This window comes from Martes martes, assembly GCF_963455335.1.
Source record: "Martes martes genome assembly, chromosome: 9".
NCBI lineage: Eukaryota > Metazoa > Chordata > Mammalia > Carnivora > Mustelidae > Martes > Martes martes.
This window is the reverse complement of record NC_137896.1, coordinates 87645831-87673190: the sequence shown is the minus strand read 5'-3', so window position 1 is coordinate 87673190 and position 27360 is coordinate 87645831. Positions and strand designations below refer to the sequence as shown.

The 27360-nt window shown below is 52.9% G+C and overlaps 1 protein-coding gene across 8 annotated transcripts in view; it reads right to left on the bottom strand.

The window, feature by feature from the left end:
• Nucleotides 1-552: 552 nt before the first annotated feature.
• The window catches only part of DYSF (dysferlin), a gene marked incomplete at its 5' end in the record, with an annotated part of 203465 nt that continues 176657 nt past the window's right edge, over nucleotides 553-27360 (bottom strand). For all 8 annotated transcript variants that reach the window (XM_080813131.1, XM_080813133.1, XM_080813127.1 and 5 more), the window contains 14 exons: nucleotides 553-841; nucleotides 4470-4617; nucleotides 5940-6049; nucleotides 7586-7764; nucleotides 12427-12526; nucleotides 16624-16765; nucleotides 17153-17248; nucleotides 17516-17604; nucleotides 18850-18989; nucleotides 20751-20893; nucleotides 21552-21722; nucleotides 24078-24169; nucleotides 25753-25908; nucleotides 26222-26350. In XM_080813131.1, coding sequence (XP_080669257.1) covers nucleotides 803-841; nucleotides 4470-4617; nucleotides 5940-6049; nucleotides 7586-7764; nucleotides 12427-12526; nucleotides 16624-16765; nucleotides 17153-17248; nucleotides 17516-17604; nucleotides 18850-18989; nucleotides 20751-20893; nucleotides 21552-21722; nucleotides 24078-24169; nucleotides 25753-25908; nucleotides 26222-26350 — 1734 coding nt within the window. In that variant the 3' untranslated portion in view covers nucleotides 553-802. The remainder of the gene's footprint in view (nucleotides 842-4469; nucleotides 4618-5939; nucleotides 6050-7585; nucleotides 7765-12426; nucleotides 12527-16623; nucleotides 16766-17152; nucleotides 17249-17515; nucleotides 17605-18849; nucleotides 18990-20750; nucleotides 20894-21551; nucleotides 21723-24077; nucleotides 24170-25752; nucleotides 25909-26221; nucleotides 26351-27360) is intronic.

Below are 27360 nucleotides of genomic sequence, written 5' to 3'. Positions count from 1 at the left end.
TGCAGGAGAAGACAGACCCGTAGCTCATGCTAAGCTTCAGACCACGAGAAAAAGGTGTATTTGTGCAGACCAGATCTTTAAGCAGGGTAAGGAAGCAGAGCAAGGGAGTCACAAGAAATCCCAAAATTGTGGGGGATAAGGTCACAGCCAAAAGTCCAGCTGCCCTCCCTGCCTGGAGAGTTTCTGGCCCAACCCTTTCCACGGTGCTCCCCTTGGATAAAGTGGACCCTCTTCCTGGGCACGATCAAAGAAAGCAGAAGGTATAGTAACCTCCCACCTAAGCAAACACAGCCTGGGAAAGGAAGAGGAGAAGCCTAAGGGAGGAGAAGGAGGGGGAAGGGGAACGTCCTGGAGAACCAGAACATGCTGGGTCTTTTGGCAGACCAGACACCAAGCCTCAAAGCCCACCCACCCCAACCAGGCTTGTCAAAGGATAATGTTCCATTCGGGATGCTGAACTAGAGATGGCCCTCCACTCTCTGCCCCCGCCCGCCCCGGCCAGGCAGCCAGACACAGCTGTCTTCTACACAGTCACACCTCACTCAGGTACTACAGGGACACACAGCCAACACGGCCCCATGGTTCAAACTGTTTTATACTGAAATACATATGGGCTGATCCAAAAAGGGTTGGGTTGGGGGCGAAAGAAATGATGAAAGGTGGGTGATCCCAGGACTCGATGTCACCAACTCTTGGAGCGCGTGCCCGTCTGTTTGCACCCCAGCAGGCGGCTCAGGCCCAGAGGTCCGGAGGAGCTCAGCTAAGCCCAACGGAGAAGGCGACCAGTCGTGGGCCAGAGTCCTCAGCTGAAGGGTTTCACCAGCTTCATGGCAGCATAGTTCTGGAGGGAGGGGAGAGGCAGGGACATGTGATGACAGCTGCTGAGCAGGAGACAGCAAGGCAGGGTGGGGGTTGGCAAGAGCTGGGAAAGGAGGCTCACCCACTCAGCCACCCGCCCACACCTTACCCTCACCACCTCCCACACCACACTCAGTTCAACACTCCTCTTCCTGGGGCTCTCGCCAACCACACACGCCCACACCCTCCTGAAGCTCTGCTCGCACCCTCCAACCTGGAGCCATGGCTGCCTGAATGGCTCTGACGGCTCCCCCACCAACCCAAGGCCCACTTCCATGCCCCAGCCACCTGCCAAAGGGCAGGCCTACCCTGGCCTCCTCCATCAGACAGGTGGCCTGAAGGCATGGCTATGATTCTCCCCAGCCCCTCCCATACACCCTCACATGGGAACCCACATGGGCTCATTGGCCACCACACTCCCATCCAGCCAACAGAAGGAGAGGGCTGAGGGGTGGGCTGTGTGGGGATGACCCACCATGCAGGTCAGCCCCAGAGATGGGTCACCCCTGATTAAGTCCTGCCAGCTGCAGGACTGACAGGAATCTCCCCTTCCCACTCCTCCCCCCACAAAAACCATGAAAACACATACAACACAACACAAGGTTCCTAATTGGGACAGTATGTTCCCCAGCGCCGGCCCGGGGAAAGCCAACTCTGGAAACAAAGCCGCCGCTCCTTCCCCGCCAGATCGCCTCCTGCCTCCCCACGCTGGCCCTGCTCCCGGCTGGCTCGGGTGTGGGGGGGGCCCTGGGGGGAATCAGACAGGCTGCCCTCCATGTCCCCCTCCCAGGGCACTTTCCAAGAGGGTGGGAAGTTAGGCCAACTGGAAGGGAGCAGCCCTCCCTTTGGGCCTCTCTCTGTCAGACCCTCAGCCCCCAAGGCCTAAAAGCCAGGTGAGGGTCTAGGACCCACCCAGTGATCAGGTGACTCAGCTGGAGGGGTGCAGGATTTGCCCAGGTGGTAGCAAAGACCTACACACAGACAAGGTTTATAGCCTCGGGCCTCTGCTGTCCCTCTTACCCTGGACCCCTCACCTAGGATCTGGCCCTCACAGGCAGCTCTAGGAGAGGGAAGGCAGAGCTGGTAGCTTAAAGAGGACAATTTCCAGCAGGACTCAAGGATAGTGATGCCACAGTTAGGGGACAAGACAAGGGAGAGGCTCTGAGCAGGGCTGTTGGACAAAGGGCTCCTCTGGCCCTGCTCATGGGGCCTGGGGCTAAGGCGGCCCCAGAGAGGAGGAAGGACCACAGGCTGGCAGGAACTGGAAATCTTCCCTCCCTCTCCTGGCCATAGAGCAAGCCCTCCTTCCCTGGGTCCCTGAAGGTCTGGCCTGCCACCCAAGTGCCTGGCAGGGCAGGGCCCCACTGGCCACGGGCTGGAGTTAGTCACAGAATGGGCAGTGGTGACACTTGGGACTGGCCCCTGCCCTCCCCTTGGCTCTGATGGAGAGCACCCCCAGGGAAGGCAAAAGAGCTCCCCTAACCACAGTGCTAGTCACAGCAGGTCAGAGCAGTCCTAGCTCGCCTCCCTCCCAGTCCTAGCTTGGCTCCTCATGTGGATAGGAGAGCTTTGCCAAGGTCACAGAGGAAGTCCCTGGCAGAGCCAGAGCTGAGCCAACGTCTGACTCCAAGCCCAGAGCTCCATCCTGCACCGACTCACAGAGCTCAACGTGGCCGGAGCAGCTTCTCCTCCACAGCCCAGGACTCGGCATTTCAAACCAGCTCCCTGGTCCCACTGCTGCTACCTCTCAGACCACCTCCTTGCAAAGCAAGGATCTGAGCCAACTCTCCTCTCCCTAAACTCCTCTGGCCAGAGCCTCAGGATGAAGCCCCAAACAGTACCCTGTCCCTGGTTCACGTGAACTGCTTTGCTCTGCCTCCCAGGTAACCACGCTCCCCAGTGATGCAGACCTCGTCACCCTCTCCCCCATGCTCACAGCACTCCCTCACCTCCCAAACACACACTCTGGACTTCATGAAGCCCTCATCTGAACAGAGTGGCAGCCCAATGTCCCCAAAATGAGAGGAAGCGAGCCTGAGTCTGGATCTGAGGCTGCCACATGACTCGTGAGCTTCCATGGGCCTGTGTCAGTGATTTTGTGATTTTGTCTTCCGTTGCTTCCAGAAGGCCCCCCCAAACTGCATGTTTCTTGTAGGGCCCTATAACCTGGACCCTCCCTTGGACCACAGCCAGAGTCAGCCAATTGGCCATGACTCCTTCCGGAACATGTTTCAGATGGCGCTCCAGGTGATTGCAGCTGGCGTAGAGGGCCTGGCCTGCAGCCGGACACATCAGCCATCCCGGCTCCAGACCCTCCTTTTCTCATTTATGGCCCAGAGGGTAGCTGGGGCCTGGATGGCCAGGCCCGCCTGCCCGCCTGCTGTTCCTCACAGTCCATGATATGTGGGACTGAAGGGAAGGGCTTTAGGGTTTTAACTGTCTTCCCGGTAGGAGATGCGTGCTGCCCATGTAAGGCCTCACCAACCACAGTGGGAGAGAGTTCTCTATCCTCCTCCTCCTCCTGGAGGATTTGCAAAGCAAAGAGGATGCAGACATGTAATCGTAACTCCCAGAGCGGACTGCCCGCTATGGGGACCATGCCCTTGGCCGCAGCCTGGTGCTGAGCCGGACTGAGGCCCACAGTGGCAGGAACCCAGGACCAGGAGCTGGGCAGATTCCTGGGCAGCCCTGAGCCAGCCCCTTCCCTTCACTGGGTTTCCGTTTCTTTGCCATTAGAATCCGGGTGACATGGGGTTGATCATGCCATTCTCTCTACCTTTATATCAATTTGAAATTCGTATATGAGAAAGGGTTTTTGAAAACTTAAAGGACATTAAAAATCAGGAGCCAGCCTGGGAACACTTCAAGGTCTGAAGTTCCAGAGACATGGTGGGGTGGGGGGCTGGAGAATTGTTGGGGCTCCCTGATGAGCTGGGAGGGTGGGGAAGTATAGACAGTGAACAGAGGCCCTGATTCTCCTCCCCGGGAGGGACCTAGTAGAGTCGGGGGTACAGAATCCTTCATTAGAGCGACCCCCACGGATCCTTGCCAGGCATCAGCTGGATTCCTACCAGCACCACCAACACGCCCGGTGAGAGGCTCCTGGGCCTGCCTCCTACCCGCCCACACCTTCCCCCATACCCACCCCACTGCAGAAGGAGAGACATGTTCCATCAAGGTCCTCAGGCAGACACTGAGACCCTCACTCAGAGCCAGGGCCCTCCTTCCTCTGGACCTCAGCAGATGCCATTTTTATAAACAAGGGTGCCTTCCTCTCTGCTCTGCCATCCACACCTCCCCTCCCCTCCCAGACCCTCTTCCACACGCTCCTTCAAGAAGGTCCCCCTGCCCACCCCTGCCCAAGAGGCCTCAGCTCCTGCCAACATTGATTACAGAGTCTGGGGACTTGCTGAGGACAGCTATGTCTCCCCGTTGAAGGTAAACACTCAGTACCCACTCCCCACACCCGGATGAAGGGCAGGACTTCGTCCATAGAGCAGGGCCTTGTCTCTACCAGACTGGGGACTCTCCAGAGCAGGGGCTCCATGTCCCTCACTGGACCGGACGTTACTCTGAGATGGTATGTGGGCCTCGCCATCAGGCCGACTCACCGGGAAGGAATAGAGGAAGATGCCCACGAAGAGCAGCAGGATGAAGAGAATGACGAAGAGGATGATGGCACACCGGAACCGCCGCCACAGGATGAACTTCATGGTCTTGTACGGAGACGTGAACCAGAGGAAGGAGGTGTCGGGGCGCCTGGAAGTGAGATCCCAGAGGTCAGGAGGGAATGCCCTACCCGGGCTGCCTTCTCCAAGTCTTGCTCCCAAACTGCCCCGGCCCTCTGAGGCTGGCCCCAGGACCTGCCCCCACCCCCACACAACCCCCAGCCCTTTCCCTCTGCATTCCCTTGTCCTCTGCCGGTCAGCCGCAGCATGAGCCTTGCCTGTGTTGCCCTCTTCCTCTTGGGGCCACCGACCCTCGGCACCCTCCAAGACCTAGTTCTCAGCCACCAGCTCCCCTTCCTGGCCCAGAGCTTAATCACAGACTAGAGATGGGGGAGCTGGGCAGAGGCTCGAGGAGCCACCGCAGGAGGTGAGCCATGGCCCCCTGGGCCCCAGCTAAGCCAAACTGCCTGCCTACAACACACAGGGCTGCTCCATGGCCAGGGAAGGATGGTGGGAAGTGAAACCAGAAAGCTGACTGTGTCTTACTCATAGCCAAGAACCTCAAATCCCCTAGGTCATCTGCCAACTCAAAGAGCAAGCAGGGTGACATGTCTCAGTAATGGCTGTTTTAACACCGCAGTGCCCATCACTCGGTATCCTGGGTCTCTCTGGTCTTTGCACCCAGATCCCAGCATCCTTGGACAGGGACGCCTCTCCCAGCTCCGCCAGCCCTACAGCACTGGGGACCTCGCCATGATAAAGTGGTGTCTGACCCAAGCTGGGCTGTGGGGAAGCACCCACCAAACGCAGTTCTCACCGCTGCCCCCACAGCCATCCTCCTGTCCCCGGTAACTACCCTCAAGGCCTCGACATCCACTAGACTGGTCTCTATCCTTTAGGGGTCTATGAGGTAGGGAAGACAGGGATTCACGGATGGCCCAATTAAGGCTGGAAGGCCGTTTCAAAGCCACATGGATGCCACCGGTGAGCCACGGAAGGTAGCTTGATCAAGGTAAAAACCTTGATTGGGCTCCAGAGTTAATCAGAACAGGTGTGAGAATTCCAGCTTCACTTTCCCAGCAGAATGACCTTATTTAACTTTGCTGACACTGTTTCCTCCTTTATAAAATGGGGACCATAACAACCCAGCAAGGAAGATTCCATACCCCATGACTGCATGCGAGGCACATAACCAACACCTACCCAACAGCCCCTGCTTCTCGAATTAGCTGAGGGGTGTTCCCCATCATGGTGCCTGTCACCTGCCCCTAACTTACCATGTGGCTTTGGACAAATCCCATCCTCTTCTGAGCCCTGTAGGCCTCGTGACCTCTGGGTGGCTGCTCAGTGGATGCCTCCTGGACCACCCCTCCCAGTCCCCTGGGCAGCAGGGGCCAAGGGCTGGGCACTAACCTTGGGTCCTCGAGCTTGGGGTTCATGTTGGGTTCATCCCGGCCCTGGCCAGCAGGCCGCTCCTCATGTTCACTCTCTGCTACGATCTCCAAGGTCATTTCCAGCTTGCCCTGAGGGGACAGAGGGGACCTGGTCAGGTACACAAAGGCTCTGCCCTGTGTCTTGGAGAGGAATCCGGCCCCAACAGACATAAGAACCACTTTGTTTTTATTTTTTAAAGACAAAGGGTTGTTCTGATCACAAGAGCACGACTGCTCCATTTAGAAGCTACAGAAATGTCTAAAAAGAGAGCATGAGCCATACCTCCACTATGTGGAGACGAGCACTGTTCTGTTTTTATGTACTAGACCTATTTTCCCATATGCAGTATCTCACTTGTGTCTGTATCATTCTAGAGCTTGCTTCTTTCACTTAGAAATATACTATGTTTCACTACACAATTACATATTCTTTAAAGTTTGCTCTGTAAGGGCTGTAAAACGTTCTATGGGATGGCTGAGCATAATTTATTTAGTAAACCACTTACTCGGGTTCGTTTAGGTTGTTTCCAAGTCTTTGATGTTATAAATAATGCTGCAGAAAAACACCCTAGAGCCTACATTTTTAATTGTGTCTGTTTATTTCTTTAGGAGAGATTTTAACAAGTGGGATGACAGAGTCCAAGGGCATATTGCTAAATCGCTGGCTATATATTACCAAATTGCTTCCCTAAATGGTAAAACCATGAGCCCTCCCAGCAGGCTTAAACGAGGGGTCTGCCTCTGAGTCCTCACCAGCAATGCGCATTTAGGGTGTTTTTTTTTTTTAAATGTCTAATTGAATAGGCAAAATTGTTGTCGCATTTAAAATGATTCCTTTAATTCCTAGTGGGAATGAACCCTTTTAAATGTTTAACGGCCATTTGTATTTCTTTCATGTATTATCTATGCATGTCCTCTGCTGGTTTTTCTTTTGAGGTGCTAGTATTTCTTAATAAGTGTTAAAATTCCTTCTACAACAAGCATATTTTATTTCAAGGTCCACTTTAGGGGCTGGCCAGCCTGCTGAGGTTTCTCAGGGAGCTGTCCGGGATTCACTTCCTCTCCAGAGGAAGGAAGGGAAGTTCACAGTGTCAGTCTCCACTCCTGAGCAGACCCTTTGGTTGAGGACAGCCATACAAGGATGGTCCCTGGAAGGATCCTGCTCCAATGGGAGAAGCACTCCCCCCGCCTCCCCTGGAAGCCTGGCCCAGAGGGGAGCCCAGGATACAGAACCCTCGAGGCCGAGTAGCAGAGCATAAATGACACAGGGCCTACACAAGCTAGGGGTATCTTTCCACTTAAATTGGCTCAGATCATGATCCCGGGGTCCTGGCATTGGCCCCCACTTCTCTCTCTCCCTCTGTCTCCCTGCACCTGCTTGTGCATGCACTCTCTCTCTTTCTCAAGTTAATAAATAAAAATCTTTAAAATAAATAAATAAATAGGCTTCCTCGGATGCAAGCCTCAAGGAGTGGAAGGCTGGGAACTGGAAGAGAACTTTGACAGTGCCTCAGAAGACAGGGAGAGATAGGGTAAGAGAGAAGGAGGGCGCCAGGTCTGTGCCCAGGGACCTTTATGGAAGAAGCTAGTCGGACACCTGCCCCAAGCTGGAGGGAGCCCACATACCGCCAGGATCTTCTTCTCGCCCTCGTCTGCCACACAGGGCCACCAGCCCTTCACGGTTTTCTGTTCGAAAAGGGACACGAACCACTCCGGGTGGAAAGTGTCATCCAGCTGGTCCAAAGAGCACTTCTCGGCGGTCTTGGCAGGCTTGGGCATGTGGTTCAGATCCAGCTGCAAGGAGCCTGCAGTAGAGAGGGGTTCTGTGGCTGCGGGTTTCTCTGTCACTGCCAGCCTGGGGCTACCCTGGTGCTGGACAGTTTCACAAAAAACTGTCACCTCCTCCGCTTGGATCTCTGGGCTTAGCCATAGGTCCAGTCCCACAGACTCTTCATGTCCCCACCCATCGCCTCTCGTTCTGCACAGCTGCCCATCCAACTCTCCACAAACCCATACATTCAGTCATATACTCTTACCGGTTCACCCTTCACGGAGCTTGCCATGCACTCAACTTCAGCTTCCATTATACAAATCCATTCATTCACCCATCATCTCCATCCATCCATCCATTCATCCATTTCTTACATTGGTTTTATTGTGGCAAAATATATATAACATAAAATTTGTCACTTTAACCATTTTTAAATGCCATTTTAAATCAAATGGCGTTAATTACATTCACAACACCACGCAACCAATCACCACTATTTCCAAAACTTTTTCATCCCCCCCAACAGAAACGTTGTACTCATTAAGCAATAACTCCTCATGCCCCCACCCCCTCCTCTCAACCCCTGAGATACTCTAATCTCCTTTCTGTCTCTATGAATCAGCCTGTTCTAGATAGCTCACTAGGTGGCATCATAAAATATTTGTCCTTTTGTGTCTGGCTTCTTCGACGTAGAGCAGATTCCAGATTCCTCCATGTTGAAATATGTATCGGTGCTTCATTCCTTTTTACAGCTGAACACTGCGGCATGGGATGGGCAGACCACGTTTTCTTTACCCACTCATTTGTCGATGGGACACTTGAATTGCATCCACCATTTGACTCATGCGAATTGTGCTGCTCTGAAGACTGGTGTGTGAATGTCACAGTCTCAATTTTTAATTCTTTTGGGTATGGGAATAGAATTGCTAGGTCATCTGGTAATTTCTGGGTTGGGTTTGCTGAGGACCTGCCAAACTATTTTCCATAGCAGCTGCACCATTTTACATTCACACCAGCATGTCTGAGGCTTCCAATTTCTCCACATCCTCTCCAGCACTTGTTGTTTTCCATTTTCCACTTTTTTTTTTTTTTAGAGCCATTCTAGTAAATGCAAAGTATCTTGCTGTGGTTCATCTGGCCATTTTTTCATCTGCCCGCCTAGTTCTCCACACAGCCATCTTTCTGTATTATTTATCTACCCAGCTGTTTTATCCATCATCTCCCTGTATAGCTCCATCTACATGGCTGAACCATATGACAATGGTATTCAGCTACCTCTGACCTCTAAAAACAGCATTTCATGTGGTTTCACCTAATCCAATCACAACAACACCATGAAGTCAATGGGACTGGAGCATAAATTGCTGAAGGGATTAAGTGAGAGAGAGATAAATCTAAAAAATGTTTTCTGAGGCCAAATTAAAGAAATTCTTGAATACCATGCAAAAGAGATTGGATTTTTTTTTTTCAGTGTGGAATGCTCAGTTACTGTAAGTCTCTACCAGTGGGATCTATTTTTCTAGTTTTCTTTCTTTCCACTCATCTACTTATTCCTTCACCTACCCATCTGCTGTGATCTAACTCTCTCCATCCCTCCATAGCCGCCATTCGTTGAGAACTACATCTGTCCACTAATTGGGCTATTATTGTATACATCCATTTGTTCAATTCTGTATGAACATTCATGGGTTTATCCACCCCCACGTGTCTCTCCATCCCTCCAGTATAGATGAGTGCTTATTTTCCATTTTAAATGCAGTCTAATGTAACATTAAGAAAAATCAGGATATTAAACCATACGTGTATGTATGTTTGTGTGTGTGTGTGTGCGCGTGTGTATATACAGAAAATTATCCCCGTATGATCTCATAAAAGACAATAAGGAAACATCATATAATCTCTGGATTGGCAAGATGATAGATCTTAGCTATTGCTTTTTTTTTAAGTAATAAATATTTTTAAAAAGCAAAATACATAATTAGAAACACATTATGAAGGAGAAAAAAGAAACCTTCTGAAGTTAAAAGTAGTTTTAATGGCTTTATTTTAATTTTTAAAAAAACAAAAGATGAGCCCATTTTTATTTTGAACCATTTTCTCATTCAGTAAATATGCAGCTTTCTTTGTTTTTCTTTTTAAAATTAATTTTCTGAAGTCTCACCTCATAAAGAAAAGGTTGACAGAATGATGCCAAAAAAAGCTGTTAAGTCTGTAAGCAAAAAAAGACTTATAAAAAAATTAAAAAGCGGTTGAAAAAAGGGGAGGAATTATTCATAATGTGTCCTTACTATGCAAAGAGCTCTGAAAATCAAAAATCAAAGGCGGGGCACCTGGGTGCCTCAGGGGGTTAAGCCTCTGCCTTTGGCAGGTCATGATCTCAGGGTGCTAGGATCGAGCCCCACATCATCATCAGGCTCTCTGCTCAGCAAGGAGGCAGGCTGCTTCCCCGCCTCTCCCTCTGCCTGCCTCTCTGCCTATTGTGACCTCTGTCGAATAAATAAATAAAATCTTTTAAAAAAATCAAAGACGAACAAGATGAACAAGACCATGAAAATAAAATCCCACCAATAATGTGGAAATAAGTATATTTTCCAAGTTTTACCCCACAAGTAATGAAGAGATGCAAACAAAAATTAAAATGAGGTGTCAGGCAATTAAAAAAAAAAAGATAACACTGGTAGCAAAAGTGATACGAAAAGGGCACAGGTAGGAATAAAATGTAGTGTGAAAATGTAAAACCTTTCTAGAGAGCAACTGAACAAAATATTTCCAAAATCACAAAAATGTACAATGACTCTAAAGATCTACTTACAGTTCAGGAAAAAAAGATATGCACAAAGTGTTTAGAGATATGTGCCTAAGGGTATCGCTCACATCAGAAGACCCAAAGATGAGCTAAGGCCCCATGAAGAGAAGTTGAGTTCGACAGAATAGGGCCCAGCAACAGGAGGGATTAAGTATGATGATGCAGATATAAACGTGGGCAGGTAACTAGCAACAGAAAGGATGTGCTTGAAATACTAAGTTTTCCTCCAAAACCAGGATATAAAACATATGTGTGATTAAAGCTCCTTTTGCTATATATATGCCATATAGGTATGTAGTATTATATATGTGTGTGTGAATACACTTCTAGCATATATGTGTTTGTATATATATGAAATAATATACGGGAACATAGGAGTGGAGGTCATCTCTGACTAGTGAAATTTTAATACATAAGCAAAGTGAGGCATTGTTGATCTGTATTTTCCAATTTTCTACAGGAATTATGTGTTGCAGGAGAATCAGAAAAATAAAAGTCCAATGGGATGCCATGATTTCGACAGCCTGAATCTTTTCCAGGGACGGCCGCTGAATGTGGGGGAGCAGGCGAAGAGCGGCAAAGGGAAGGGAGACAGAAGAGTAGGCGGCCTTCCTCCTCACCCCTGCTGGAGCAGGTTCTGCTCCTCAGAACACCCCTGCAGGGGTCCAAGGACTCTGCAAAGACCAGCTCACCTTTCTGCAAGGCTGGCCAAGAAGGGCTCCAGTGACCCATCCAGAGCCACCCTGCTCCCAAGTAGCAGAGTGGGCCAGAATCAGGACTCCTGACTCCCCACGCTACCTTTCTCGCAAGGTCCACTTTTTTTTTAATTGAATTAAAATTCCCATCCCATAAAACATACCAATTTAACCATTTTAACGTATAAAACTGAGTGGCTTTTAATATGTTCAGGGCTGTGCCAGCACCTGTTCTATCTAATTCCAGAACATTGTCATCACTCCCAAAAGAAGCCCCATGCCTATTAGCAGTCACTCTCCTTCCCCGCCTCCCAACGCCTGGCAACCGCCAGGCTCCTTTCTGTCTCTGGATTTGCCTGCTGTGGACAATTCGTGTGAATGGAAGTATACAATCTTAGTCCTTTTGCGACTGGCTTCTTTCACTTAGCACATTTTCAAGGTTCTTCCAGGTTATAGCAAGGATCCTTACTTCCTTTCTTTCTGTGGCTGAATAATACCCAATCGTACAGCTAGACCACACTTCCCAGGGAACTCTTAGAGCTGTGACAGGGCTGTTACTCACAGTCCCACCTGCCTGTTCCATATAGCCATCCTCCTCACCCCACATCTCACCCCGTCTCTACCACATCCTCTAGCCCAGCCCTCCCTGCTCCCAGCTCGGGTTTCTGCACACTTCTCCCCCACCAGATTCCTGCCTGGGGGCCTAGAGGGTGGAGCCACGGTGGCTTGTTCACTCATCACTTGGGCACAAGTGTGAGGACTGACGAGAGCTCCTCACTCACTGGGTCCGGCTGCCCAGTCTAGAAAGGGGTGTGTAGAGCTGGGGGCATCCTGTCAAGGGTGAGGCCAGAGGGTCGGTGACAGCCAGCTCATGCTTGCCCTGCCTTTGACCCGTGCTTTCCTCTCTTCTGTACCTGACTCCTACCATCCACGCAGCCTGGGTTCCATGCCACCTCTGCTGACAGGCCCTCAGGCACTCCTCTGTGTTCCAGACTGTCCTCAGCACCAGGGAGCAGTGACCCTGAGCTCCCTGAGGACAGAAAGTAGGACCACTCCTCCTTCCAGCCTTCCCAAGAATGGCACATGCGCGCGCACGCGCACACACACACACACACACACACACACACACACACGGGGGGTGGTTCTGGGTCAACTACCAGTGTGCAGAATGGTACTGACAGGAAACGGTGCTCACCCAGAAAGTCGTCAAAGGAGAACTTGTCATTGTCCCAGATCTGAAATACCACTCGGGCTGGGATTTTGCTCTCAGTCTTGTCCAGCCTCCAAAAAGCATCCTGGCCCAGAAGAAGAAGCAGGAAAACAAGATTAGGGAGAAAGAGTGGTTCCTGCCAGCCTAGAAGGCTGCCTAGAGGAGGCAATGAATGGGACATCTCTTAGGGACTTGCCAGCACCAGGTCTTGGGGGGAAGATTGCTAAGATACCAGTGGACAGTGTTCAAGGACCCAGGTTGGAACCATGCGGGCTGATTTCACATGACACGGCTCCTTGAAGACTCCCAGTGCAGTAGGCAGAACTTTCATTCCCATTTTACAGATGATGAAGCAGAGACTTGGAAAAGTTAAGAATTTGCCCAAGGTCTGACAGCTAATAATAATAATATTAATCTGCGCTTCCTATGTTCTAGCCCTTTGCCACTCTGAGCTCATTTATCCTTCCAACAACCTATAAGGGAGAGGCTATCCTTACAGTTGAGAAAACCAGAGCAAGGAACTTGTCTGAGTCACACTGCTGAGAAGTGGCAAGCTGGGGTTCAAACCCAGGCAGGTAATCCAGAGTCCTGCTCTCACCTCTAAATCCTACTTTGCCCCTGTGCTATTATAGGGGAATGGGTAGGCCGGCTGGGAAGCTGAGGGCCTCCACGCCACCCTCGCTATCACTGGAAGGATCCCCCCGACACACTGTTGTAAGGAGCTAACACTGGGCAACAGTCACCCCAGCTCCTTCCTGGCCACAACAAGCCAACCCATCTTTATTTCCAAGAGCTTGCCCTGGGGCAAATCAAAAGCCCCCAATGCTAGAAAGTTCCCCAGCCTCCTGTTTTCCCTACCCCGCCTCCCTGAGACCACTCCGCCTGGGCCAGCATTATCGCAGGCTTTGTCCCCCAGAGGCTCGTAGAGGCTAAAGAAGAAGGAAAACCATGCTGAGGCTGGGTTCCCTCCTGAATCCAGCCACACTCAACCCAAAGGACTGTCCCTGTGGATTTCCCGCTCATGCTTATTCCCTGTCTTCTCGCTGTAGACTTTCCTGAGGGAGTGGCAAGGACGGGAACCACTGTGACGATCCTGCAGAACCTGAGTGCACCCAGTCACTGCAGGGGCCGGACCCAGTCTCGGGGGACAGACTCTATAGGGAGTCTGGGAGAACTGCTGGTCACAGAGGGTTTGCCTCCCCCTGGGTGCCCTGTACCCACAGCCTCACTGCCCAAGCGGGGCTGTGTGGGTGTCCCGCAGACCCACAGAGCTCCCAGACCAAAACCCCCGTCCTGTGAGGAACGGGCACCTTGCAAATCACACCACTGCATCCTGGACCGCTGCCTGATTTGGCGAGGGGCTCGGGCCCCCAGCTGGCCCCCGTCTGGTGCCTCCCCTCTTCCGGGCCCCAGCCCTCCTGCAGGTGCCTCCCTTCTCTGGCGAGGCTTTTATGGCCAGCTCTGCGGGCCTGCCTGCACAGGCCGCCAGCATCCTCCGTTCCTCTGGCCGGCCGGTTTATGGGCTCAGTAATGAGCCAGAGGTTCAAACGGCTCCTGGTGGGAGCAGCTGGGCTGGGGCTCCAGCCTGGGGAACGGCCCCCCAGGTCCCAGGCGCTCATTACGCTCCCGGTCTGGGCCCTTTTACTAGCTGTTTATTTGCAGGGTGGGTGCCTGACGCTCAGGCAGGCCCCAGTGGGTGTGCTGGGCTCCAGGTGGGGAGCCAGGCCGGGGCAAGCAGCGGTGGTTCAAAGCAGCCGGATGAAAGGAGACCCTTGTGCTTTATGACAGTCTCGTCTGGTTAATGGGGTCCCCGGAGGGCCTGCCTGCCAGAGGCCCCGAACCCCTCGGCAGAAGGCTGGCTCTGCGGCAGGACTGGGGAGCCCAGATGCTGTGAGGGACCCCCGCACCATCCCACTCCCAGGCTCGGGCCTTTGAAGCCCAGACCAGCTCATTGGTGCCCCACTGTGGGTATAGATCCACCTGCCTCCTGGGCCCCTTCTCCCACAGAGGGACACACTGGCTCTTTCCTGGTCCAGCCAGACCCTCCCTCACTCTCCCGGTGGACTTCAGAGCCTCCACCTCCTCTCCGGGCCTCCTCCGCCCTTCCCTGCAGCTACTGTCTCCTGGAGCATGGCTCCCCACCAAATTCCATTCCGCTCCCCCCAGGGGGACCTCTTCTGGACTCCCTGACACCTCTTCCTTCTCTCCACCTGACAGCCTGGCTGGGCTTCTCCTTCGTCCAGGGCTAGCCCCAGCCCCTAAGGTCTACGCCACAGTGGGTCAGCCCGATTCTCGTCTTCCTTGCCAGTGCCTAGGACAGAGGGATGGGACTCTTGCATTGACAGAATGGAACCCCCTCAAATTCTTACCCAGCAGATCCAGCTGGGCCCTCGGCCCTTCCAGCCTCTCAGCAGACCCTAGCACCGCGGTTAGCTCTCTTTCCCTCCCCCCGTTCTTTGCTCTCCTGCCCTCTCCCTCTTTGCTCCCTTGCTCAGCACGGTGGCTGGTCTCAAGCCACCTGCCACAGGGCCCAGAGATACTCTCTTCCTGCTTTGTAGAGAAAACAGCTTCCTGGACCTCCTCGCCCACATCTCCACCTGTCACAGTGAAGGGGCTAGTCCCGCCTCCCATTTAAGCAGGTCACTCAGCATCTCTCAGCCTCTATACCTAGTCCCTTGCCCGGCAGGCTGAGCACCGGAGACAGGATGCCTGAGCCCTTGGGGGCCCATTCCCAGCCCTCAGCCCCCTTCTGCCCACAGCAAAGAAAGGCAGTGTGGGTTTGATATGGAACTCTTCCCCCAACAAATGCAACACTGGCTTTGTTATGGAAACAACTTGTGATAGACAAATACATTGAGCAAAGGCAAACAAGATGAAACCTACAAAGAGGGTAGGCTTTCCTTGACTGCTCGGAACCCAAGGCTATTGTTAAATTCTGCCTTCTCGAAGGCACTGTGCAGCCATCCCTGGGTGAAAGCATTCATGTAACCTCGTTTAACCCTATTTTCTTTTGTTTGATGGTCTCAGAATGTTCGCTGGAACATTCTGGTTTCTCTAACACGCAGAGGAGCCTGTGTGTTGGGCCGGGCAAGGGTCATGAGGGGAGGATGAAGGGAAGAGCGTCAAGAAGACCTCAGCAGTGCCCAGAAAGTATGTTCTATATTCCCTTCTTGAAGCCACTCAACCATTCAGGAAGCAGGCATCACAGAAGCTTGGCGGCTTGAAGCATTGTGCCCCCTCAGGAAGGAAATCGGACCAGCGGAACTGAAATGCCAGAGAGGCACTCCCTTTGTCCAGCAGAGAGCACCTTGAGGCAGTTGGGTTCTGGGTGGGATGCAGGGGGTCAAAGCTCTAACGGAGGTACTCTCTGCCTCCAGCCAGCCCAGCTCTGGGGCCTCCCTGAGCTCTGTGGGCTCTCCCCAAGGGCAGGTGCAACACCACCAGGAGGGAGACTGCCTGCCTTGGACTCCGCTTATTGCAGGAGAAAAGAATTTACCATCCAGATGAGACCTCAATGAGGAGCTGCTGAGACACAAGAGCTGAGGTCCCAGGACCCCACTCTGTCCTCTGGCTGATGCACCGGGTCCCCCAGGGGCCTGCACCTTGCAGTGAGGTCAGGGAGGCAGGAGGGCAATGGCTTCCAGCCTGGAAAGCCCGAGCAGCACCCAGTAAGTGTCCAGCTTGGGCAGTGACCACAGGCACCAGACACAGAAACGTGGGGAGCGACGTGATGGGAGGGACTTAGCCAAGCAACCCCAATCCTGTGGACAATTCATCCACAGGTGAGGCCAGCCCCCAGGGAAGCTCTCCCTATGGGGACTGGCCTCACTGCCCCTTCCATAGCCATGCTGGGTATCCCTAGGAAGGTTCTTCCCGTTCTGCCCCGTGACCCTTCCTGCCACTTGGTTCATCTGGGGTCAGGAGGAAGGCAGTAGTTTCAGGATCTGGACCAGTATAGACGGTGGTGGTGGCACGAGTGTGGGGGTGATTGGGGGGGTAGCAATGCCAATGATGGCAGCCATGGTAGAGGTGGCAGAAGTGGGGGCAGGGAGATAGGTAACGGGGCTACAGCCATGGGGATTCCAACATCCGGGGGTGCTGGTGAGGGGTGACGATGGCAGGATGGTGACACCCACAACAGAAAGCCCTGGAAGCAGGCCACTGGGGATGGCACGCGCCCACCTTCTTAGAGACGGTGCAGACTTGCTCCGCAGGCAGATAGTCAAAGGGGAAAATGAACCTCCAGTTAAAGTTGCCTTCGCCACCCAGGGACCGATAATGCACATCCGTTTTCTGCTTGTGTTCTTCAAAGCCAACCATCCAACTAGACAACAGATTAGAGAACATGTCTAATTAAGGTCTCCTCCACAAGATGCATCCCCCAACTGAGGCAGATGAGGAATTAAGAAGGTAAATGAACTCAGTAAAGGGTAAAGCAAGAACAATTCGCAGAAATCTCTATGAAGTACCAAATGTGCCATTAATTTTGAAACATCTAACTTCCCTTCTTGAGGGACACCCTCAAATCTTCTAAGTTCAACCCAAAGATTTGGGGGGAAGAAATCTGGTGGGAGAAGGACTCACCGAAGGCCCTCCTTCCTTTCTTGTTCCCTCCCTTCCCTACGGCTGGAGCTCCCTCTTTCCACCACCCCAGCAGGACTGGGGCAACACCATGGGGCTGGGACAGGTGAGAAGGCCAATGACTCCCTACCCTTTCACATAAATATCACTCATCTTCTCCCCTGTGATGCTGAGGTCATCCAGGATCACGTCCTTTGTGTTCCAGATAATACACCGCAGGAAAAACCTGTGCAGAAGAAGGGCTCAAGTCCACATGAATGTCCCAGCAAACGGTGGGCCATCCTTGGCTGAGAAGCTGAGAGGCCGGCTCCCCCAACCAGACCCTGATGCTTGCCTGGCTGGGCACTTAGCCAGACCCACACGAGAGCGATGCCCTGTGGCCTGAGTGGCCCAACACGCCGCCTAAGAGTGACCTCTGGGTCCCACCCACAGCGAGCAGCAACCCTCCCACCACTCCACTCAGCTCCCAGCCTCTGGCTGGGGAAAAAGTCACCTTCTGGCTCTCCGTGGGGTGATGTTGAAGGGAGGTCCAGGCCGCCCCAGGGCCTTGGGAAATAGGTCGATCCACATCTGTAGCTTTCCCTGGGGAGACATAACCCCGTTCTCACCCTACCTCTTTCATTCCACCAACAGCTACCTGCTCTGTGCCACACAAGTGGGGCCCAGGATGAAGAACACTCAGGCCCTGGCCGAGGGAGGCTCCCCCCTTGCTCCACTACCCCAGAGAGAAGGTGCCTAGGGACTATAGGTCCGACTGCAGCCGTGAGCCCACCCACCACCCCCACAGGCTGATGACTTGGGCCCGGGCCCTGGGGGGGTGGGGGTCAGGGTGGCCTTCCCAGAGATGATGATATTTGAGCTAAGTCTCAGTGTGCCAGGCAGACAAGGGGACAAGGGCATTTCCCACTGAGGGAATGACGCACTCAAAGGTTTGGGAGGGTCAGAGAACATGTTTGGTCAGAGGAGTTTCAGAGGATTTCCACACGACAGGAAAGCACTCCACCTGTCACCCCTCGGCTCCCTCCCTCTCTGCAAGCTGGCTATTCTGTTCCCATCTCCCAGAGAAAGAGCAGGGACTGAGGTAAATTCTCCAGGGCACTTAGCTGGAGACTGAAAGTTCACGACACCTGCTGTGCCACTCCGGGGAACTGGCAGCCACCCACCAAGGGCAAGAGAGCTCAGTTCCAAACAGCAGAGACCACGGACCCTGCATGTTTACAAAGGCCCCTTCATTGCTGCCTCAGCCCTTCTCTGCCTGTCGCCTTTTCTTTCCTCCTCCTCCAAAACCCATCCCGGAGCTCACTTCCTCCAGGAAGTCTCCCGGTCTCAGTGCTGGGCCAGCTGTCCCTCTGCTCACCCTCCCTCTGCCTGGAGGATGCTCTTGGCCTTCCGGGTGACCCCTCTCAGTGACAGCTCTGCCATTCTGTCACAGGGTGCCAGTTGCCCTGTCTGGATTCCCCACCGCAGCCCAGCCCCATGCAAGCCACCTGGATGTCGCTGACGGATAGAGGGAGGGCATCCTGAGGCCAGGCTGAAACAGTGAGGCTTCTGAATGACTCATGGGAAGCCAGAGGTCTATCCACGGGTATAGAGGAGGTGGCTCGGGGTCATTCCCCAGGTCCTGGGGGCTGCAGGATGCCCAGGAAGGCAGGACCAAGGGGTCCTCTTGTAGACCAACACTGATCACTGCTCAGACTGAGAAAACATGTCAAGGAGGGATTGGCCAAATCCTGAGCTCCCCACGGGTGCCCCTGAGATATCCATGTTGTCCTTGGAGCAGGGCCAGTTGGGGGTCAGGGCTTAGGGGTGCAAGGGTCCATGTCCTACCTGCTCGATGTCTGGCTGCAGGGGGCTGTACAGGGGCCGGGATTCCACATGCTCGGGGACAAGGCCCAGCTGCCGGAGGACGTGCAAGGCCAGACGCTCTTCCACTGGGCCCAGGTGTGGGTTCGGGACCCTGCCACCTTCTGCTCCAGAGAGAAGATTAAAAAGTTGCTGAGGCTGAGTGAGCAAGGGATGGTAGGGCTGCCTAGCGACCTCAGGAAGCTCCACCTGCCCACACCCTCACCCCCAAGCAGGACACACTTCTGACCCGCAGGTCTCACTCTCTGCACTGGAAGCCTCACAGTCCATTAGCTCCAGCTTTAAAGTCCAGATATGTCATTGCCATCATTTCTACCATGCCTCTTCTATAAAGCTCTTCCTCTTTTCCACCAAATCTCACCCCTTCCAGGAAGCCCTCCCTGACTGCTCCAAATTCTGAGCCTCAGCAACCTCTACTCCCAGATGGGCATCTAAGTGCTTTTAGTACTACTGTTCTCCTGGTCACACAATCTGCTCTATTAGGAGCAACAGCTTAAATAATAGCAATCACAGCAAACATTTATAAAGAAGAAACCAGGCACTGGTCTTCATAAATCTTAACAGGATCTATCCTCATAGTGACCCTGGGAGGTAAGTGTTATTATCATGCCCATTTCACAGATGACAGAAATGAAGCACAGAGCAGTGACATCGTTGGTCAGGAGGGCAGCCGAGATGACACCCTTGTTTAGGAAAGGCATGGGCCTGGCCGTGGACACCCTTTCCTTCTGCCTTGTGCGGCCCAGGGACAGCTCCTACCTGCCCCAGTATGGGTCAAGGACTGCTGCTGTGGATGAGATGAGGACACAGGGGTGCTTCTGACCCAGACAAGCCTGGCCAACCAGCGGCCACAGGAACCTGAAGCCCGCATGACAAAAACACTGGGGCAAGGAGCATCCGCGTGTGTCCAAATGCGCAAGGACACACACAGGTATGTGCACTCAGGTGTGCCCAAGTTCAAGAGCACAGATTTTTGTGCACGTACACACACACATTGATCTATCAAACCTGCTCTGCCCACTCTAGCAGGTCCCACAAAGGAAGCGGCACATTGCAGCAGGACCCCCGGCCAGGAGTTTGGTTCTGCCCCTAACCACCTGCATGACTTTGGGCAGGATGTTAGCCACACTTGGCCTCCACGGCCTCATTTGCTAAAACAGGCAGATGCCAGACCTCACCGTCAATAGCTTCAGGCTTTCCTTTTTTACAAACATATGACCGTGAACCCTGGTCCCCATGCTACAGTGGCTCACAGACCAGCAGAAGAGTTGGAAATACAAGACGAGGACAAGGGGGATGGGGGTGGTGAATCAGAGCCACCATCCCCTTGTATAACCTCGGCACCAGCTCTGACATCAAACAGCTCTGAGACCAGCCGGTAGTGAGCCCACCCACCCCCCCCGCAACGTCCCCTGCCTGACCTATAAGCACCTCCAGCAGCTCTTGGGAGACAATGTAGGCCCCCGGACATCTGAGACCCACAGGGGGCATGCATGCTGCAGAATTCTCAGTAGGAACACTGGGCAGGTTCAGGGGCAAGTATGGAGGCTACAGTGCTCCCTGCCTGCCCTGTGGATGCTTTGGGTACAGGACCTAGGAGTCACCAGCCAGGGGAGGGGGGGACAAGGTGGGAGGCCTCAGAAGATACCTGGAAGGCCAAGACGGCGAGCTAGTGCAATTCAAGCAGAAAACATTCTCAGAGGTCATCTGGACCCCAGATTCCAATTAAACTCTGACCACCCCCCCGCCAAAAGCCAGAGGCAAGCTGATCCTAACCAGGACCCTGGCCTTGGCTTCATACTCACCCCTGACCCCTGAGGTTGAGGGAGAACCCACCATGGTTCTGGGGTCACATGGCCATTCACCTGTTTCTTCAACAGTGTATTCTTTATCCTGAAAGAGCACGCGGTCCGTGAGGTAAACGGGAGCCTTGAGTCTGCGCTGCTGGCAGAAGAGTTGGAGGAGCTGGGAGGGGCGGAGCTGGTCCCTCCACTGGTTGGGTCCGGAGCTGAGGCCCAAAGACAAGGCAAAGAAGAGACCCTCCAGGCACCACCGGGGGCCGAGGGGTTCGCAGGAGCCTGTGTACCCCCCGTGCAGCCCCCCACCCTACAGTGGGTGCCCTCACTCGCTGTGATGGGGGGTCCCAGCTGACACACAGGGAAACTGAGGCCCAGAGTCAACAGGACTTGTTTAAATACACACTGAGTTGGAACCCAAATATTCTCAGTTTCCAGATTGGGAGAATCAGACCCAGATGAGACCCAAATTGGCAAGAAGGGAGTAGGGGCTGTCCACACATGAGTTCACCAGACACAGAGCTCCATAGGCTCCACTGGGGGCCATGTGACCCATTATCTGTCTCCGTTCTCCTTTCCCTCCTTCCTCATTCTTCCCTCTACAGGGGCTTGGTGGTGTCTTAAGGAGAACTGGGTTATAACAACATGATGAAGAGCAAGGTCCTTAGAGTCAAACAGGTTCAAATCCGAATCCCGCCACTTACAAACCATAACATCTCTGGGCCTCAGTCTCCACATCTGTACAGTGCGGACAAGAGCCTAGGTGCATTGAAGGAGACAATACCCATCCAGTACTGAGTACAGGGCGGGCACACAGCAAGTGCTCAGGACTCGGGGGGACAGAAGAGCAACGAGCCCCCGTGCACCTACACACAGTAGGTCTGGGGGAGTCCACAGCGAGCCCCAAACTTTGACAGCAGCCGATTTTCCAGGTCGATGACTGTCTCCCCGATCTTTTCATCTTTGGAGAGGAGGTCATAGTCATAGAGCGTGATCTTCAGGTCCTTCTCCAGAGGCAGAGTGCAAGTCAGCTCGAACATCCTGCAGGGGGCCACAGGGCAGAGGTCAAGGTGCTGCAGACTCCCTGATGTTCTTGGACACAGTGAGTGCTCAAGGGAGGGAGAGGAGGACAAGAGCGGGGGGCTTGAAAGCCTTCCCTGGCTCCCTCGTCCCCTTCCAAGAGTGGCCCTGGAGCCTACCCTCCTCAGATCCCCTGTCTGTCTTAAAGTATTAATCCCAGTGCCCTACTAGTACTGGACTTTTCTTTGCGTGTCTGTGTATGTGTGTTGTGTGTGTGCACATACACTTGTGTGTTTCAGACATTCCCAGATAATCTGGGCTGAGCATATGTTATTTCCCTGCCTAACAAACCACAGAATGAATGAATGAATTGGAACAGAAAGGTAAAACCAAAGCTTCTACCAGGACACCAGGATGTAAGAGGCGTGAAGGTGCCAGAGCACTGGAATTGACCAAGGGGGTGACCTGGGACGCACTTCGGGGACACATAGGGCTTTACACCTACTTGCAGAGTGGGAAGGAGGATTTGTGGAGATTTCTTGGGAGGGAGCTCCTGCTGTGCTCTGAGACCCCCACTCCCCCTCTAAGGTCAAGTGTGGAGGGATAGCCCCTTTACCCCTGAAATAGTTCCCTGCAGGTGGGAGCCTGGCCCCTGACTCCTACTAAGCGAGAGAAAGCAGTGGGCCAGGGAGAGGAGGAGAGAGAGGTGACCCTGCTCCCATCTTGGCTGGGCCACCGTGAGGCCACACTGGAGCCACTTGGAATCTGACCCCATGGGCCCTGGGATTCCAGCAGTGAGACTGTGGAGAGGCCCACATGAAAGGGCCATCAGAAAAGGGCCACAGCATCCGCCTCTTCCCTGGAGCTTCATGGACAGGCTAAAAGGGGCTTTCTGGAAAACACTCACAAGAAAATAAATCCACTTTAAACACCTGCCACCAGAGAGAGCCCAGAAAACACAGGAGCAGGGAGCACCCAGGGCTCTCCTCTCCCAGGGGCTCCCCTAGTCCTGACCATGCACAATCCAGCACATTGGTGGGAGACATTAGAGAAGAAAGGGGGAGAAGCAAAGCCCCCTCTGTCCATTCACACACACATCCACACACTGCACACAGCTACACCCAAAGTGGACCTGGCTGGGAAAGGGGGCCACTCCCCTAGATAGAGCCTGTCAGTTCACAAGTACACATGAACAAAGTTCTGGGTAGCACCTTGACACTGAGCTTAGGACAAAGCCGACCATCTAAAAGGAAGCACCTGTCTGCCACGCTTTGCACTTAAGAAATGAGGGAGGGAAGCCCCACCGAAGAAACGTCTACAGGACACAGGCAGACAAAAAGGAAACTGTGTTCTCCTGACGTTCCCTGAGCTGGGCTTGGTCAGCACATGAGTTATCTGATTCTTGGTCAGCACAAAGAAAGAGTTTCTGCACTCACTCCCCCACCTTGCCCTGGGCCCCGACACACACCACCACCCGGCTTGTCTGCTACCAGGTCACCATGAGCCAGCGGAGCTCACCAAAGGGAGCCCTTCCCCACCTTCTTCCCTGCAGCCCTTCCCTCCCAACCCAGCTCGTCAGGGGCTCATCACTGGCAGGACACAGGCAATTCTCCAGGCTGACCGGCTCCTTGCCACAGGCCTCAGTGTCCACAACCAACTCTACAGACACCGGCAACGCAGGATGCCTGGGAGCTCTGCCCATGCAGGGAGTCCTGATTCTTCCTCCCCTTGTTCTTAGATGTCAAGAAGCATTTTAGTCTCTTCCTTTGTGTACCCGCGAGAGACTAACATGCAACAACGAAAGACAACAATGACTAAACACAACAACATGGGATCCTGGTGAGCTCCAGAAATGGTAAAAAGACATCAGTTGGGAAAAGGGGCCAAATCCTAATAAAGTCTAGAGCGTAGGAAATAGTAACGTGCCACTAGCAATGTTTTTGTTTTGACAAAATGAACCGTGGGTAGGTAAGAGGGAAATGGAGTGTGAAGGGTATACGAGAATCGTGCTTTCTTTGCAGCTGTTCTGTAGATCGAAAATTATTCTAAAGTAAAAGTTAATCTAAAAAAAATACCAAAACAAACAAACAAAAAACCGGAATAATTAGCAAATACAGGCTCTGAGTTTCCATTGAGATTTCTGTTCTTTGAGGTAATTGTTTATGAAATTAAGCAGGAGCTCTGGCCAGACTCCAGCCTTCCGCACCCCGTGAAAAGCAAGCTGAGCTTACAGCCCCCTGGACGTGCAAGGTTAGGGACTCCAGCTTTGTCTCAGGAACCGGGCACTTCCGGGTGGCTGCCACCCCTCCCCCACCAGGCTGGGGGTTACCCAGGTTGGCACCTCTACCCCCCAGACCCGAGCTGTCCCCAACTTACTTTCCAAACACAGGCTCTAGGGTACAGGGAATGTAGTTATCCTGGTCACTCACTGATTTCTTCCCTATGGAGATCTTGATGTAAGGGTCACACTGAAGGAAGACACAGGAAGACTTCAATGAATTCACTTCCCCAAAACATCTCTGAAGCTTCTTCGGTCCTCGGCCTTTCAGTGGGGGTAGGAGGCCAGCCATCGAGAAGCTGTCATCCTGCCATGGTGCCAGGCCAATGGCCCTGTCCCACACACCACCACACCAGTTGGCCCTGACATGGACTTCTAGCCATGGTCCAGCAGTAGAAATGGGGTACCTGAGTCCTCCAGACTCCCGAACCACTGCCCCAGTGGGACAAGGTAGGTGAGGGCAAGGCTCATATCCTCAGAAACACTACAGCCTGTATTACATATGTGACTGAGCCAGCCAGGGTCCTCTCTGGGGCCTCTGCTTCAACAGATTGAAGGGAGAGAGATGGCCAGACTTCAGCAGCCCAATCTGGCCCAGGCTGGTCTTCCCCAGATGCCTCCAGGAGCAACTGCGACCAGAGACTTCTCAAGGTCAGTCAAGGCATAAAGAAATCTTGAAGTGTATGAATGGACCATTGGCCATACCACATCTTGAAGGCCATCATGGTGTCTGGGCTGGGGATGGCTCTGGTCTGCCCTTTGACTTCTCAGCAGGGCAAGGCCAGCTATGACCTCTCACCTTGAAAAACAGGACTCCAGGGACAGGACAGCAGACCTCTACCCACAGACTCGAGGACACATGCTAGGCCTGCCCCCATCTCAGGGGATGAGAGAGAACCCAGCCCAGTCCCTCTGAACTCCAGTCAACCCCGCCTGTCCCTCTTCTTTCCTCTTTCTCTCTTTGCAATTTTTCTCTGCCCCCTCCGCCACCCCCATCTCCTCAGTGCTCCAGACTCCTGCTCTCTGGCAAGTTCCCACTTTGCCTCAGAGCTGGGGATCAGAGTGAGGTGAGGAGGTACAAAATTTGTACATGTGTACCTCAGGCACAAAGTTTGAGGGAATGCCCCCAAAACTCAGTCAGTCAAGATAAACAAATTTTAATGCAATATTTTAAAAATTAAAGTTGACACCAACAGGCCCTGATGAACAAAATGTTAAATTTTAGCCAAGGACAGGATCAGAATTACTGCTTTTCCCTTCTGCCTCAGGCTCTGCTAGGCACACACCGTTACCGAGCCCCTTCTCTCCTGCGCGCGCCCCCACCAGCTGAAGCCCAAGGTAGTCCAACCCCAGCCCACACCTTCCATGTCACTTCCTCTTGTGCCTCACTCTCGTGCCAGAAAGTCTTCTCACAAACTCTTGCCAAGATTTTTGGCCCATCCTAAAAAACTATATTCTTCTCACTCCTAGCCTACCAGAGAATTTCTTCTCCCTCCTAGCCTACCAGAACTCCATCGATCCTTAAGAATCCTATCCCTCCGCCAAGCCTTCCTCATGATTGCCAAGTCTTGCACAACCCCGCCTTCTCTGACCTCCTAGAGCACTTGGCCCCTGCCCGAACCACATCCAGTTGCCTCTCTCGGTGCTGGGTGTGTGTGGCTGGTTTCCGCGGCTTTCTGTGAACTCCCTGTGGGAGAGCTGTGTCCAGATCCCGTAGCCCGTTTGGGCCCCAGCCTGCCATTCCGGGAGAGCTGAGAGCTCTGGAAATGTTACCTTCCCATTGGGATCCTTGGGCTGCAGGCCAAATGCTCGGATGATATAGATGCGGACCAGGCACTCCTGAGGCCCCTGGGCGGCCAGCTGGTGGAACTGTCTCGGGGGCATGGGGATGGCTGGGTCTTCTGGGAGGGGGTAGATTTTGAAGAGGCCCTGGAAAGAATGAGGGGCCAACTCACTCATGATCATCATTAACACAACCACCATCATGACCCTTGCCATCATCTCTGCCAGAGTCATCACGCCAGAGACCACCAAGCCTACCGCGATCTCTTCACCACCATCAGATTCTGCATCAATGGCGTCACCCACACAATCACCACGCGCCAACATCAACACCATGGTCATTATTGTGGTTACTACAGTAGCCCTGCTCCTGGCCCCTTCACTTATGATAGCTGCCACTTCACAGTTTCAGGCCTCCCAGGGGATGCGGATGGGGAGGGACATGTCCTCAAGGACGTACCTTAAACTCCCCGATAACAGACGGGTCCTCCGTCTCCTCCTGAGTCTTGCCCCGGTAGAGCTTGAAGGTGTTGCAAAAGTCAGACAGGCCTTCAAAGGCCTCCACATTCTCCAGTTGTGTGTCGTAGACCTGCCACACATGGGGATGAGAGAAGGGGATGAGGGAAAGAGAGAAAGAAGAGGGCCAGGCAGGGAAGAGGAAACAGGATAGTATTCGAGTGACAATGGACGAAAAGTCCCAGAGAAGAAAAGGAAGGGAAAGACCATGTGCGAATTAAAGGAACAAAGACAGGTAGCAGAGGGGAAGGGGAGAGCAGCCAAGAACGGAGAGGACAGAGGAGGAAAGGTCACAGGCAGAGATTAAAAGGATGTGAAGAGTGGAGAGGAGGGTGGGGGACAAGAGAGACAGGAGAGGGGGGAAGAGGGGAAGACGTGTGTTCAGCACCATTAGGGAATGGTTTTCTGGTGAATCCAACATTTTAGGTTTCTAGGAGTCATCACGTACATGGCTGGTGTATTTTTTTTTTTTTTACGAGAATAAAACCAAACAAACAAATGAAAAGTTAACTGACATTTTACTTGAAGATCGAAACAGAACTCTGAAAAATTTATAGGTCTGTGTTTCAAGCCACAAATGCTCCCTGCCCAGGACAGCCAGGCGACAGTGGTACCAAACCCTGGGCTGTGAATGCCTTCTGAGCACCACTTTAAGTTTGCAAACTCGATGTATCGATCCCCTTCCTCTCAAAGAGCCGCTGACCACTCTTTGTTAGAGGCGTCCTTTGGAATTGCTTAGGCTTAACTAAAGCAGCAGTTTTCTATTATAGGTGATAAATGTGCCTAAGAGTGATATTAAAAACTTAATATATGTGCTAAGTCGGTTACACTGAAACTGACAGCCAAGGCGAACCAGGTAAGTTCCCGTCTCATACTGCTAAGTGTTATTCCTCATTGAGGCCTAGCCCAGGTTCTGTCCCTTCCAAGAAACAGTTAATGATGCAAGTGAGGCAGGTTCGTTATTAAAAATTAGAAAATACAAGTAAATACAAAGAAAAGATTATTATTGCCTTGCATTTGGATTCTCAAAAATAACGACTAGTTATTTGGTTACTATTTGATAGGTACCATTTTGAGTATGTT